Source organism: Salvelinus sp. IW2-2015, linkage group LG16 (assembly GCF_002910315.2).
Source record: "Salvelinus sp. IW2-2015 linkage group LG16, ASM291031v2, whole genome shotgun sequence".
Classification (NCBI taxonomy): Eukaryota; Metazoa; Chordata; class Actinopteri; order Salmoniformes; family Salmonidae; genus Salvelinus; species Salvelinus sp. IW2-2015.
In genome coordinates, this window is record NC_036856.1 from 39,279,522 (window position 1) to 39,293,429 (window position 13,908).

General features: G+C 46.9%; 2 protein-coding genes and 1 long non-coding RNA gene across 6 annotated transcripts in view; 1 reads left to right on the forward strand and 2 right to left on the reverse strand.

The window, feature by feature from the left end:
- Positions 1–1,150, reverse strand: part of trmt1l (tRNA methyltransferase 1-like) — a 9,981-nt gene extending 8,831 nt beyond the window's left edge. The window contains exons 1-3 of the mRNA XM_024003677.2: positions 996–1,150; positions 476–596; positions 44–376 (exon numbers count right to left, since the gene is read on the reverse strand). Of these exons, the coding sequence (XP_023859445.1) occupies positions 44–376; positions 476–596; positions 996–1,083 (542 nt within the window). The 5' untranslated portion in view covers positions 1,084–1,150. The remainder of the gene's footprint in view (positions 1–43; positions 377–475; positions 597–995) is intronic.
- A 3,124-nt stretch (positions 1,151–4,274) lies between these two features.
- Positions 4,275–13,908, forward strand: part of swt1 (SWT1 RNA endoribonuclease homolog) — a 43,108-nt gene continuing 33,474 nt past the window's right edge. Inside the window, exons 1-9 of one of the 2 annotated variants that reach the window (XM_024003670.2) lie at positions 4,275–4,339; positions 4,939–5,049; positions 5,162–6,505; positions 6,608–6,737; positions 6,940–7,044; positions 10,264–10,455; positions 10,769–10,862; positions 11,187–11,598; positions 12,269–12,407. In XM_024003670.2, the coding sequence (XP_023859438.2) occupies positions 4,972–5,049; positions 5,162–6,505; positions 6,608–6,737; positions 6,940–7,044; positions 10,264–10,455; positions 10,769–10,862; positions 11,187–11,598; positions 12,269–12,407 (2,494 nt within the window). In that variant the 5' untranslated portion in view covers positions 4,275–4,339; positions 4,939–4,971. Of the gene's footprint in view, positions 4,340–4,938; positions 5,050–5,161; positions 6,506–6,607; positions 6,738–6,939; positions 7,045–10,263; positions 10,456–10,768; positions 10,863–11,186; positions 11,599–12,268; positions 12,556–13,908 lie in introns of those variants that run through there. The other variant, XM_024003671.2, reaches the window with a different exon arrangement.
- Positions 9,483–10,114, reverse strand: LOC139028964 (uncharacterized). Of its 3 annotated transcripts, none has more exons than XR_011481195.1 (5): positions 10,074–10,114; positions 9,987–10,039; positions 9,856–9,898; positions 9,714–9,769; positions 9,483–9,549 (listed from the first exon to the last, which is right to left on the reverse strand). It is a non-coding gene; the product is annotated as an uncharacterized lncRNA (long non-coding RNA). The 3 variants fall into 3 exon arrangements; XR_011481196.1 differs by lacking the exon at positions 9,483–9,549 and adding an exon at positions 9,597–9,644 and having other exon boundaries at positions 9,719–9,769; XR_011481197.1 differs by lacking the exon at positions 9,483–9,549 and adding an exon at positions 9,625–9,644 and having other exon boundaries at positions 9,682–9,769.

Below are 13,908 nucleotides of genomic sequence, written 5' to 3' on the forward strand. Positions count from 1 at the left end.
CCCCCATCAATAAGACGTTCCCTCCCCATCTCCTCCTACTCACATGTAGTCAAAAGACCTCAGGTGCATGATAACGTTGGCATCCATCTTGGCGACCTCCACGGTAGCGATGGGCACCCCGTCCACGTCCCCCACCCCCCCGTCAGGGACCCGGGATGACCCCCGCGACCCCTCCACCCGGATGTGGTTGAGGTTGCAGTTCTCGCGGATCATCTTGACACACACCTCATTGATGTCGGTTATGGTCACCTTGACGGCGTTCCGCAGGTGCTTGGCCCACTGGAGTCCCATAATGCCTGTGGCCCCAAACGCATCCAGACTCTCCAACGGGTTCCTCTCCTCAGCCAGGACCGCCAGGGAACAGAATACTAGCTGCCTGTAACACACACACACACGCACCAACACTTTCAGTCAGTCACTGTTCTTTTTCGAAACCAAATCAAATGTAACATTGTTGAAGAGGTTATTGTTTGACCTGTTGGTCTTCATCTTGCGGTTGAAGTAGGTGTCAGTCTTCTGTGGGGTCGTATGGTTGGGCATGAGCTGAACATTGGTCCCCAGCTCTTTCATTATCTCATAGGCCTGTCCAGACGGAGCTGTCAACCAATGAGAAAAAGGTGGGAGAATACATTTTCAATCTGCATTTCCAACTGTGTATAGAAGGGTTGTGTTTTGTGTTTTGGTCAAGGTTGAGTATTTACATTTTTTTTTTTTTTTTTACATTTAACTAGGCAAGTCAGTTAAGAACAAATTCTTATTTACAATGACGGCCTAGGAACAGTGGGTTAACTACCTTGTTCAGGGGCAGAGCGACAGATTTTTACCTTGTCAGCTCGGGGATTTGATCTACCAACCTTTTGGTTACTGGCCCAACACTCTAACCACMAGGCTACCTGCTGCCCCTAGTATAAATCAATCAATCAAATGTATTTATTGTCAAAGTGCTATACAGATACTTTGGTTTCGTGTTTCGCTTAAGGTTGGTGAGAGTTCACCTGGCTCCTCAAAGGGCACATCAGAGCTGCCTGAGTAGCTGGCCTCAGTCTCTCCCTTGTTGACGTGGCGTTTCAGGTGACTGATCATGTCCGTCTTGCGGGCGATGGTGACTGAACACACTACACAGTGGTAATGTGCCACCAGCCTGCCTGGAACCTGGGCGAGAACACATTACACACACGGTCATCATAGTACCATGCTTCATACAGTAACACACACACACACACACACACACACGACACACAACACACAACCACACCACACACCATAGTACCATGCTTCATACAGTAACTTTCATGCAATTAGAGTTGATTTGGACAAAAAAATAAAGACAAAGTGGCCCTCAGTCATTTCTAGTGTTGGTTATAGGTGTGATGGACAGAGTCTCACCTGTTCGCTTGGGGCTGGGGATGGGCCAGCTGTCGTGCAGGCAGGTGACAGATGCACATTTCGACCTGTGGGGTGAGGGGGGGGTCAGAGGTTATTGTGGTCATCATCAGGGAACATCGGTAACTCAGTTGATGCATATCCCTTGAAAACCTTCCCATAACTGTACTGCTGCAGCCTGCGGTATCATTACTCCAGTGTTACACTTCACTGACTGACAGTGAATAATATGACATCTTTACCAGTGATTGCTTAGGAATAGGAGCCAAAAATCTATACAAGTTACACAACTTACTCAATGACTTTCCTAAAGCCTTTCTGCTCACATCTGGCAGGTAGTCTAGCAGTTAGAGTGTTAGGCCAGTAACCAAAAGGTCGTGGTTCGAATCTCCGAGCCAACTAGGTGAAAAAGATGTGCCCTTGAGCAAGGCACCTTAACCCTAATTGCTCCTGTAAGTTGCTCTGGATAGAGAGTCTCCTAAATAACTAAAGTTAAATATAAAATACATCCTACTTGGCAAACATGGTTCACTTAAATGATGTGGAATAGACATTAAATTGACATATGTGCCCAGTGGGATAGCTCTGACTACCATTCATATGGAACTTGGTAGTACTGATCCTCTCACTATCAAAAACCTGTTACACCTACAATAGAGCTGAGTCAACCAAGCCGTGTGCTAACGGTGAGACTCAGAGGTGGAAGACAGCAACACCGTATCGTGTGTGTGTGTGTGTGTGTGTGTGTGTGGTGGTGTGTGTGTGTGTGTGTGTGTGTGGTGTGTGTGGTGTGTGTGCATACTGTAGTAGAAGCATAGCAATATAATCTTTGTATGATGATGATGGTACCTTCAAAACTCCACATAGACCTTCCAGTGGAGGTTCTGGAGTGGCGTGTTAGCTTGTGGCTAGTAGGCGGCCTTATAACTTCTCCTAGGGCATAGCTGGAACGCCTTCCTCCCAGCTGTGGAAAACAGAGAGAGATAGAGCAATGAGATTGAACTGGGTAAATACAAAAAGCATAGGAGGGAAGAATTTCTAATACTTTTAAGAAAGATTATCTTGCCTCCTTTAGTCGGTCAGCACCTCCAGGCCCTTAGTTTGGTCCTGGATAGAGATGTGTCTATCTGTAACCATTAGTGTTGGAAGGTCGTTAAACAAAAGCCTATACTCATGTTCATACTCATCATCTAGAATCAAAGGCAACTGATGCATTCAAATAATTATGGTACTGGACTCATTTCTGGGTCTATATACAGTGAAGTGTTTTTATTACCGCTGTTGTGGTTGATGGTTTTGCATCGTCCCCTTGCCTGTGTGCTCAGTCTTCCCCACAGTACTACTGGCTTGAAGATGCATCATCCTCCAGCAGGCTGTCTCTCTTCTGGACCTGTGTTGTCTGAGACTCCCCACCTAATGGACAAGTTTAGACTGGATCGATCAGAATATCAATACCCCAAATGATTCATAGAGAGTAATTTCAATATGTATAGTGGAAATAATGAATTAAATGTTTTTCCAAGATTTGTGAGTCACAGAACTTAGTGATGCTCATAGCCTCCTAGGCAACATCAATGTTAAAAGGTACCTGGTTTCTAAATGAGAAACATGCACTGGACTAAAAAGAGTTCCTATGATTTTCCTTCGTATTTTAATTGTCTTTGGGGAAGGTGGGGGGGGGGGGACGACGACAATATAGATTGTCAGAATTAAATGTGCGGTGCGATGATGTACGTAGGTTGGGTTTCGAAATTGTGATCCGCTGCAACCCCTACGGTCCTATTGCGGAGCTCCGTGACCAGACCATTGCTACGTAATATATAAAACGAGGACAAATGTAAATCGAAGTATTTAATCAACACAATGTGAAGACAGTTCGATATATGTACGTTATTTGTAATAYCTACGTTTTTCACGGCAGCTTATTTCCTGTTATCAAGATTATTTACTACTAGGTCCCATGGTGGAGCTCCGTGGTGAGGCCCTCATTTACTTCAGCAGTTAAAAAGTCGAAATCAAGGCATATTTATCTCATAATACGGATGCTGGATGTATATTGTATTGTGTATAAATTAATATTGTCTTTGGTTTTCACTAAAATATAGACAGTCGTAGTTTTCGAACCTTTTATATCGACGTCCTCCTGGTGTAGTTGTTCGGCGTCTCCTTCCTTGAGCTCCGCCATTTTACTAAAGTAGAGAGAAATACGCAGGCTATGCTTTTTACTCCCCCTACGCAAATTGCGTAAACTTTCATTTTAATCACTTTTTATTATTTGAAGAAACAACGAGATAACAATTATAGAATAGTATAACAAAATGAAGACATCTAAGATGTCTGGGTTAAATATATACATTAAACTACTACGCAATCACTTGATTATCCTTAAAGGGGCAATCAGCAGTTGCTACATACATTTTTGGATATACATTAATGATATGTACCTATAGATTTTTTTAGGAATATAGCTTATATATGCCTAATGAGCATAGTTTAACGGTCTTACCCTATCACAACCCAAAATATTTACATTGTTTTACTCCAATGTTGGTAAACAAAGTAAATGTAAACAAACACTGTATAGCCTCAAAACATGGTTAAACTATAATATTAATATAATGGATGGTCAATTCTTGCAACCAACCTTGGTCTATGAATATGAGAACGATTGCATTTCTCGAGCCTCATCCCTCAACTTTTAACCGAAACAGAGTGGTAGGTTCGATTTGCTATTGTTTCAACTGATTAGCCCTTTAAACAAATCATGAGAAATATGTTATGAAGAATCTACTATCCTTCATATTAACTTTTGTCCACGATATAAAAATTCACATTTCTGAACCGTCAAATATGTAAGTCTACAAACTACACATCCCATGATCCTCCAGAACCTCTGTTTCCGTTCAATCTGACGTGTACGGATGTTTTGTGACAGTGGTCTGCTCAGTAGCCCAAGGTAAGCGTGATTGTAGGGCTTTAGCAAACCTTCTTAGTATCTCATTTAAATGCATTTGTCAATGGAAGTTTCTCACATTTTGATAAAACCAGTGTTGTGCACACATTCAGTAAGTTCATTATGGGTGTCGTGGGTATATCACACGTGATGATGTTGATTTGGAACAATTGCTAGCTCGCTAACCTAGATAGGATCTCCTAACGTTAGCAACTGTGGAACTCTACTGTAACTGCCAGTTCATTCTAAGATAGCTGACTTAGCTATATACGTTGAAGTAAATATTCAACAACCTTGATTTTACTAGGTATGTATTCAGTTAGCTAYCTACATTCACATAACTCTATTTGAGCACGTAGCCTCATGTTGCTTCTCCACAAATTACATTCAGACTGTATTGTATCACTGCGAGTTTCAGGGGAACATTGCGTAAGTACCTAACCAATGAGAGACCTTGAAGTATCTCTGTGAGGTCAAAACATTGACTCCAGTCTCCATTGGAAGTTYGATTCAGAGATGATCTGTCTTGTCTTTTGTCTTTGAATGAAGGATTCTGTTATAAGAGAACATCTCAGCTGATATTTTGTTAATTTTCTGTATAGGTTTCTCTTATTTAACAGGAATTTTATACCAAGATGTCAAAGAAGTCCAAGAAGAAGAAGAAGCAGAAGAAGGAGAAGGAGACATATAAGTTATCTTTTTCCTCCAGTGAGGTGAGGAGCTTGCTGACATTTGTGACCTCAGAGTCTTCTCTTACATCTCTTACTAGGAGTGTTAACCAAGGCTAAATGAGTGTTTTTTGTTGTTGTTTTGTCTTGAATCTAGCAGTCGTCACAGAAAGAAAGGGGCACCAAGAAACGCAGTAGTGCAGAGGGGAAGCACCATGGCAGCTGTTCTGCAGAGGAGAAACGGGGGAGAGAGAAAAGAGTTAGCCACTCCACCCCAGGGAATAGTGCAGCAGGAAGCAGTCACAAGAAAGACAGGGATTTCAAAAAAGCTCTTTACAGACTGGAGAAAACAACCTCGCAGGGTGCAGCGGAGGGAAAACACGCCTGTCCTCTTGCAACCCTTCCTCAGGACAGCTCTGTGAGGAAGAGTTGCCCCAGCCAGGATGGGTCGGCTGCCACCGGGGTCAAGATCGCAGACAGGGTTTCTTCCAAACCAGTCAGCAGTCTGAGCGCGAATAAGACCCAGTCCCAAAATGTGGAGAAGATCCCTACGTCCCAGGGAAGCTCCAGTAAGCCATCCGACAAGAGCCCCTCCAAAACAGCCTCGAGCAGACTGACGACCAGTCCCAGGTCCCTCATGGCCCAGCTGAAGGAGCAGAGGAAGACGCTGGTGAAAAGGAGGTCCAGACCTGAGGAGAAGCCTGGCATTGGGAAGGACCACACCTCCCAAGGTAGGAGCTACCAGGACCCCCAACTGTCCCTGTCACTGGCTGAAGAGATGAGGGAGAAGAGGAGGAAGCTAGTGAAGAGGAGATGTGAAGAAGAAAAGGAGGATGTTTTAAAGGCTAAACGGGACAAGAGTGGAGCAAAATCCTTTAGTCTTCCCTCTAACAACAACAACAACACCACCACAAAGCAGTCCTCCACCTCTGCTAAAAACGCTACCTTTGATAAAATCTCAACCACAGCAAGACATAGATCTACCACCCAAAAGCAGGGGAATGTCTCTGATCTGTCCAAAACATCAGCGACATCTAAGTCCACGTGTGCCGAGGTACAGATGCCGCTACCCAAACCTCAGCTGCCTCTCAATTTTAAGATCCCAAAGAAGTCCAAACTTGTGCCACTGCCAGTTAATCGAGCCATCTGGGGGGGTGACCAGGAGGATGATAACGACAATAAGCCCATCAGTGCTAGAGTGAAGGTGGTGTCTCCTGCTTCTAGGCTTTCTCACCAGACAGGAAGTGCGTCCAAACTTTGGACACCAAGGAGTGTGTCCAAACTTTGGACACCAAGGAGTGTGTCCAAATCTTTGAACTCCAAAGACGGTGTGTCTGCTGCTGTGAACAGAAACAAGCAGCACAAATGTGAAACGGTTCCAGAATCTTCCAAAGTTTCTAAAGAATTACGGCCCAGTTCAGCTCAAGAGAGGACATCACCACCCTGTAACATAACAACTTCCCCTGAAGACTATATAGAAGACTATGATAATGACCAAGAGGTAGATTTCTCAACATCATGACCAAATATTGATACGTGTGTGTCCGTAAGCTTGCGTTCAGTGTGTGTGTGTGTGTGTAAACACATCCTCTGTGTGTGCTAGATGCAGCTGGTGGAGGAGCTCCATCTGGCCCGCAGTGAGAAGAGGCTGGAGCTGAATGTGGTGGAGATCTATGGAGAACTCACCAGCATGGACATCGACCCATCAGAGGAGGGTATCACATTCACACTCAGTGAGAGAACCACCACTAACAACCCCTCCACACATACAAGCCAAACAATTACACAGAGGCACTATGCCGTGACCCAAGTGTTTTAATAGAAGGTGTATAAGACATTAGGTTTGTCCCGTCAGTGCCTTCCTCCTCAGTATGCACATAAGGCCATTGGGGACGGACTCAGTATTAAAACCCTGCTCTCTGCTCACCTGTGTAGGTAAAGAGGAGGATCTTCAGCAGGATCTGATCGTTGTCCTGGACACCAACATCCTTCTCAGTCACCTAGACTTTGTCAAGAAGATGAGGTCACATGGCCTTGGAGGTGTGTGGAAGGGACACTGTTTTAAAAAATGACTATATTAAATATATACCACTACCCCAATTCCAATCACTCATAGAATACAGTTCTCCTTTTGATCGACTCTCTCCTTCATCAACCTGCTCCTCCCTTCTTCCTCAACCTTCTCCCATTCCCCCACCTCCCCTCCTCCCTTCTTCCTCAACCTTCTCCCATTCCCCCACCTCTCCTCCTCCCTTCTTCCTCAACCTTCTCCTATTCCCCCACCTCTCCTCCCTCCCTTCTTCCTCACCTCTTCCTATTCCCGCCACCTCCCCACCATCCCCTCCTCCTTTCTTCCTCAACCTTCTCGGCTCATTCCCCACCTCCCCCTCCTCCTTCGTTCACTCAACGCTTTCACCATTCCCCACCTCTCTCCTCCTTCTTCTCAACCTTCTCCATCCCAGGCCTTCTCCTCCTCCCTTCTCCTCAACGCTTCTCCTATTCCCCCACCTCCCCCCCACCCTCTCCCTTCTCCTCAAGCCTTCTCCTACTCCCCCGCCCACCTCTCTCCTCCCTGTCTTCCTCATACGCTTCTCCTATCCCCACCTCCCTCCTCTTCTTCCTCAACTCTCCTATCCCCACCTTCCTCCTCCCTCTTCTTCCTCAACTGTCTATTCTCCCCTCTCCTACTCCTTCCCTCAACTCCCATCCCCTCTCCTCCTCCCTTCTTCCTCAACCTTCTCCTATTCTCCCCTCCTCCTTCCTTTCCTCAACCTTCTCCCTATTCCCCACCTTCCCTCCTCTCCTCCTCCCTTCTCCTGCAACCTGCCTCCCTAACTTCCCCACCTCTTCTTCCTCCCTTTCTTCCTCAACCTTCTCGCTATTCCCCCACCTTTCCTCTTCTCAACCTTTCTCCTATTCCCCACCTCCCCACCTCTGCCTCCTCCCTTCTTCCTCAACCCTTCTCCTATTCCCGACCAACCTCTTCCTCCTCCCTTCTTCCTCAACCCTTCTCCTATTCCCATCCACCTCTCCTCCTCCCTTTCTTCCCTCAACCTTCTCCTATTCCCCCTCCCTCCTTCTTCCTCAACCTTCTCCCTATTCCCCCACCTCTCCTCCCCCTTTTCCTCAAACCTTCTCCATTCCCCCACCTCCTCTCCTCCCTTCTTCCTCACCTTCTTCTCTAATTCCACCACCTCTCCTCCTCCCTTCTTCCTCAACGCTCTCACCTATTTCGCCCGCACCTCACCGTCTCGCTCCTCCCTTCTCTCAACCTGCTCCTATTTCCCCCACCTTCCCCTCCCTTCTTCCTCAACTTCTCCTATTTCCCCCACCTTCTCCTTCTTCCTCAACCTTCTCTCTTTATTCCCGCCACCTCCCCACCCTCCTCCTCCTTCTTCCTCAACCTTCTCCTATTCCCCCACTCTCCCCTCCCTTCTTCCTCACCTTCTCCTATTCCGCCCCATCCCCTCCTCCTTCTTCCTCAAACCTTCTCCTATTACCCCCACCTCCCCTCACTCCCTTCTTCCTCAATTCTCACTATTTCCCCCCACCTCCCCTCCTCCTTCTTCACTCAACCTTCTCCTATTCCCACCATCTCCCCTCCTCCCTTCTTCTCAACCTTCTCCTATTCCACCACCTCCTCTCTCTCCCTTCTTCCTCAAACCTTCTCCTATTCCCACCACCCCTCCTCCTCCCTCTCTCATACCTTCTCCTATTCTCCCACTTCTCCTCCTCCCTTCTTTTCTCACCTGCTCCTATTCCCACCACCGTCTCCTCCTCCCTTCTTTCTCACCTTCTCCTATTCCCCACCTCTCCTTCTTCTAACCTTCATCCTATTCCCCACTCTCCTCCTCCCTTTTCCTCAACAACCTTCTCCTATTCCCCACCTCTCCTCCTCCTTCTTCCTCAAACCTTCTCCCTATTCCCCCACCTCTCCTTCTTCCTCACCTGCTCACTATTTCCACCACCTGCTCATTCTTCCTCACTGCTCTATTTCCCGCCACCTCTCTCCTTCCCTTTCTTCCTCAAACCTGCTCCCTATTCCCCTCCTCCCTTCTTCCTCAACCTTCACCCTCGCCATTCCCCACCTCTCCTCCTCCCTCTTCCTCAACCTTCTCCTACTTCCCCCACCTCTCGCGACTCCTCCTCCCTTCTTCTCAACCTTCCTCGCTATTCCCCACCTCTCCTCCTCCCGTTCTTCCTCAACCTTCCCTTCTATTCCCCACCTCTCCTCCCTTTCTCCTTCTTAATCCCCCTCATCCTTCTCCTCATTCCCACTCACCTCTCTCCTCCCTTCTTCCTCAACCTTCTCCTGATTATCCCACTCTCCTCTCCAGCCTATCCACTCCTCTCCCTGCTCTCAACCTTCTCTTCGACTCCCCCTTCCTCTTCCTTCTTCCTCAACCTTCTCCTATTCCCCACACCTCTCCTCTCCCTTTCTTTCTACCTTCTCTCTTCCCCACCTCCCCGACCCTCTCCTCCTCCCTTCTTCCCAACCTTCTCCTATTCCCCGCACTCTCCTCCTCCCTTCTTCCTCAACCTTGCCTCCTATCCCACCTCTCCTCCTCCCTCTTCCTCAACCTTCTCCTTTCCCCCACCTCTCCCCTCCATTCTTCCTCAACCTGCTCCTATTCCCACCACTCTCCCTTCTTCCTCAACCTCCCTATTTCCCCCAACCTCTCCTTCTTCCTCAACCTTCTCCTTTCCACCATACCTCCCCACTACTCCTCCCTCCTTCTTCCTCAACCTTCTCCTATTCCCCCACCTCTCCTCTCCCTTCCTTCCCCCCCTCAACCTTTCCTATTCCCCACCTTCTCCTCCTCCCTTCCTAACCGTCTCCTATTCCCCCACCTCTCCTTCTTCCTCATACCTCTCCTATTTCCCCCACCTCCCACTCTCCTCTCCCTTCTTCCTCAAACCTTCTCCCTATTTCCCCACCGTCTACTTCCTCCCTTCTTCCTCAGACTGCTCTATTCCCCCACCCTCTCCTCCTCCCTTCTTCCTCAACCTGCTCCTATTCCCCCACCTCTCCTTTCTTCCTCAACCTTCTCCAATATCCCCACCTTCACCTCTCTCTCCCTTTCTTCCTCAACCTTCTCCTATTCCCCCACCCCCCACCTTCTCCTCCTCCCTTTCTTCCTCACCTGCTCCTATTTCCCCACCTCTCCTCCTCCTTCTTCCTAACCTGCTCCTATTCCCCACCTCTCCTGCCATCCTCCAACCTCCCCATCTCCCCCTCCTCTCCCTCACCTCCCTCAGCTCTAGGTCTCCCCACAGTGCTCGTACCCTGGGTGGTACTACAGGAGCTAGACTCTCTGAAGAACAGGAAGAGGCTGTCCAGCTCTGTAGCCCACCTGGCCACACCTGCCGTTCATTACATCTACACCTGCCTGAAGAGCCAGGAGCCTCGACTCTGGGGCCAGTCCATGCAGCAGGCCTCTCAGAGCAGCCGTGAGTCCCCTATGTATTCCCTCCATTGGCACGGACTGAACAATAGTTCCTCTGGACTGCCACCTGCTGGCAATAGCAGCACAGTGCTATTTCAACTCGGTGCACGCAGCATCACAAAACTACTTGTTTCAATGATGAGCAGTCCTGCTAGTAGAATCTCTCCCTTTCTGCAGAACCTCTGCCAAACTCTGTTTTACCTGTCAGCAGTAACTAGCAGGTTCACCTCTCTCTTCAGTGCTGAGGTGATGGTCATGACGCATGTCTCCTGTCCCCTCTCTCTCTCTCTCTCTCTCTCTCGCTCTTTCTCTGACAGAGGGACTCAATGCTGAGAATAATGACGACAGAGTGCTGCAGTGCTGCCTGCAATACCAGAGTCTTTACCCAGAGGGTGCTCTCATCCTTTGCACGTGAGTCCACTCCCACCCTCCTGCTGCAGTGTGTCTGCCTGTCTTTCCTCTGCAGATACATGCAGGAAAGGTTTGACAGTGTGTGTGTGCGTGCCTGTCTGGAGATAGTTCTGTATGTGATATGGTGCTGTTTGAAAGTGATACTGCTTGTCATCAGTATTCACTTCTTCATTTCACTAAGACTTCCTTTACAAGCGGTCTCACACTGTCTGGTCGCACACACACTCACACTCTCACACTCTGTCTCACTTGGTGTGACGTGCATTTGTAGCAATATCTTTCTTTCTGACTGGTTGATTTGATTGTGTGTGTGTGTGTCCACAGTAATGATAAGAACCTGTGTAGTAAGGCCTTGCTGAGTGGGGTGAAGGCCTTCGGTAAGGCTGACCTGYTGGAGGTGGTAGACAGGCTCAAAACGCCTGGTGTCCACAACCTGACCCCCACCCAACCCCACACACAGACCCCTGTCAGCACACAGACACAAACCCTCATCCGCACCCCGAGCCAGACCCGTGACCACCAGAAACCCAGCCCCTTCCCAGGCCGGCAGCAGAAGGAACAGAGCAGGAGCGATGGAGGGAAAGAGAGAGAAATGGAAGAGAAGAGAAAGAAGGCTACAGAAGAGGCCCGGGAGCTGAGCAGCTGTGTGTCAGTACTGGAGGACTGTCTGAAAGAAGCGCTGTCTCAGGTGCTGGAGATTGAGATGAAGGCAGCCTATGAAGAACTGTGGACAGAGGTAAACTCCACAATCTTCTGGTCAATTCCAAATCAGCCAATCGGCTGATCACAATCCCTGTCATAGATTTTACTATGATGGAAACTCCCTCCAGCCGTTGCCTACCCCAGTCCCATGCTTTTCAATCCATGATGGGGAGGGTGCAAGTGCACACTTCAGGAAAAGTGTGGAGAATCGGGATGCCTTGGCCTCTGAAAGTATTGAGCAGATTTGTAGATGTGYAATTGTGCTCAGTGTTTCCCCTCTGACCTTTTTCAGCAGTAGTAGAAAGGGTAGTGAGGMGGTGGGTGTCATATTTTTTGCAGTGGTCCCAACAATTTAGCAATAAAAGTGACTCTAAAATGGCACAAGACATTCACCAATAAGACATTCACCAATAAATTCCTATTGGGCAAAACATATTCTGAAACAAGTGCAAGTTTTTATAGTCACAAGATGTAGTCATTGCGTGTAATAATATATATGAAAATACTGTCAAATAAAGATGACATTCTCTACTGTCACCTAATATGAACATTCTATCTCTTCAGCCCCCCCCCCCCCAAAAGATGTCCCTCAGTGTCCAGAGACATGGATGGGAGTGTATATACAGAGAGGAAGCTTGAACTACGTAAAGTGATCAGATGTTGGCTATCATTTTGTAACCTACATTTTTGTTTGGAAACGATAGATCGTATATCTGAAACCGCCCTGGACTCTTGAAGACCTTCTGCAGTGTTTCAAGAAACACTGGATCTCTGTCTTTGGCAACATCGTCCCTCGAAATCTGCAGCAATCCCTGGAAAACCTTCACAACTTCTTTTTCTCAGGTGAGAAACCATGACATCACTGTCAGATTACAGCACTCTCAAAATGCAATCAATATCTCTCTTTGGGAACTACAAATGTAAATGAGCTGTTATCTAGTGCAACACATCTTTTCTCAGTTTCTGAGACTTATGTTTTTGTTATACATTGTCKAAATAAACTATAAATAATGGGGGAAAAACACTATAAAATGTTGTGTGTACTTTGAACACTTTGATGGAAACTAGTACATTTGCATGCTAAAAATAAATAGTGATATCCCTTAAAATGGGCCCAGTGAAGTGTGCTGCAAATAGAGTTCTCCCTGACTAAAGCACAGTGCTATACTGTCTACACTAGCGCTCCTACTGCTCTACAGAACTATATTCAGAATAAGGCTCTGCAGAGAAGTGTGTCAGAAGCAAAATGCTGACTGAGTGGTTAACTGCAGTAGCCATACTAAGCATGCTGCTCAGTGTTGCCCTGGCTCTGTTTGTCGTTGTATTACATTAGCAGCTGTAGTGTGAGTGTGTGTTTCCCTGTTCATCATACTCTCTCTAGCATGACCCCCCACCCCCCCTCCCTATTCTAATCTTGGGTGGACCAGCCAGGACTCTTAGAGAGTTGAGAGGAAGGGAGGGATGAACGGTGTATATCGAAGAATCCAGAAGTGGAAACTACTGCAGTGTGTTACTGTTTGTGTGTGTGTGGATGTGAATGTGCACGGAAGGGAAGTGACATTAGGTATAAACACACACACCTTAAATTCCTGCAAGTGTTCCTATTCTCCATTAAATGTACTGGCTCTGGTTAAATAACTAAATGTACTGGCTCTGGTTAAATAACTAAATGTAACTGGCTCTGGTTAAAATAACTAAATGTACTGGCTCTGGTTAAATAACTACTGTACTGTCAGGACAAACTGGCTCTGGTTAAATAACTACTGTACTGGCTCTGGTTAAATAACTAATTGTACTGGTCTGGTTAAATAACTAAATGTCTGGCTCTGGTTAAATAACTACTGTACTGGCTCTGGTTAAATAACTACTGTACTGTCAGGACAAACTGGCTCTGGTTAAATAACTACTGTACTGTCAGGACAAACTGGCTCTGGTTAAATAACACTGTATGTCAGGACAAACTGGCTCTGGTTAAATAACTACTGTACTGTCAGGACAAACTGGTCTGGTTAAATAACTACTGTACTGTCAGGACAAACTGGCTCTGGTTAAATAACTACTGTACTGTCAGGACAAACTGGCTCTGGTTAAATAACTATTGTACTGTCAGGACAAACTGGCTCTGGTTAAATAACTACTGTACTGTCAGGACAAACTGGCTCTGGTTAAATAACTACTGTACTGTCAGGACAAACTGGCTCTGGTTAAATAACTACTGTACTGTCAGGCAACACTGGCTCTGGTTAAATAACTACTGTACTGTCAGGCACAACTGGCTCTGGTTAAATAACTACTGTACTGTCAGGACAAACTGGCTCTGTTTAAATAACTACTGTACTGCATC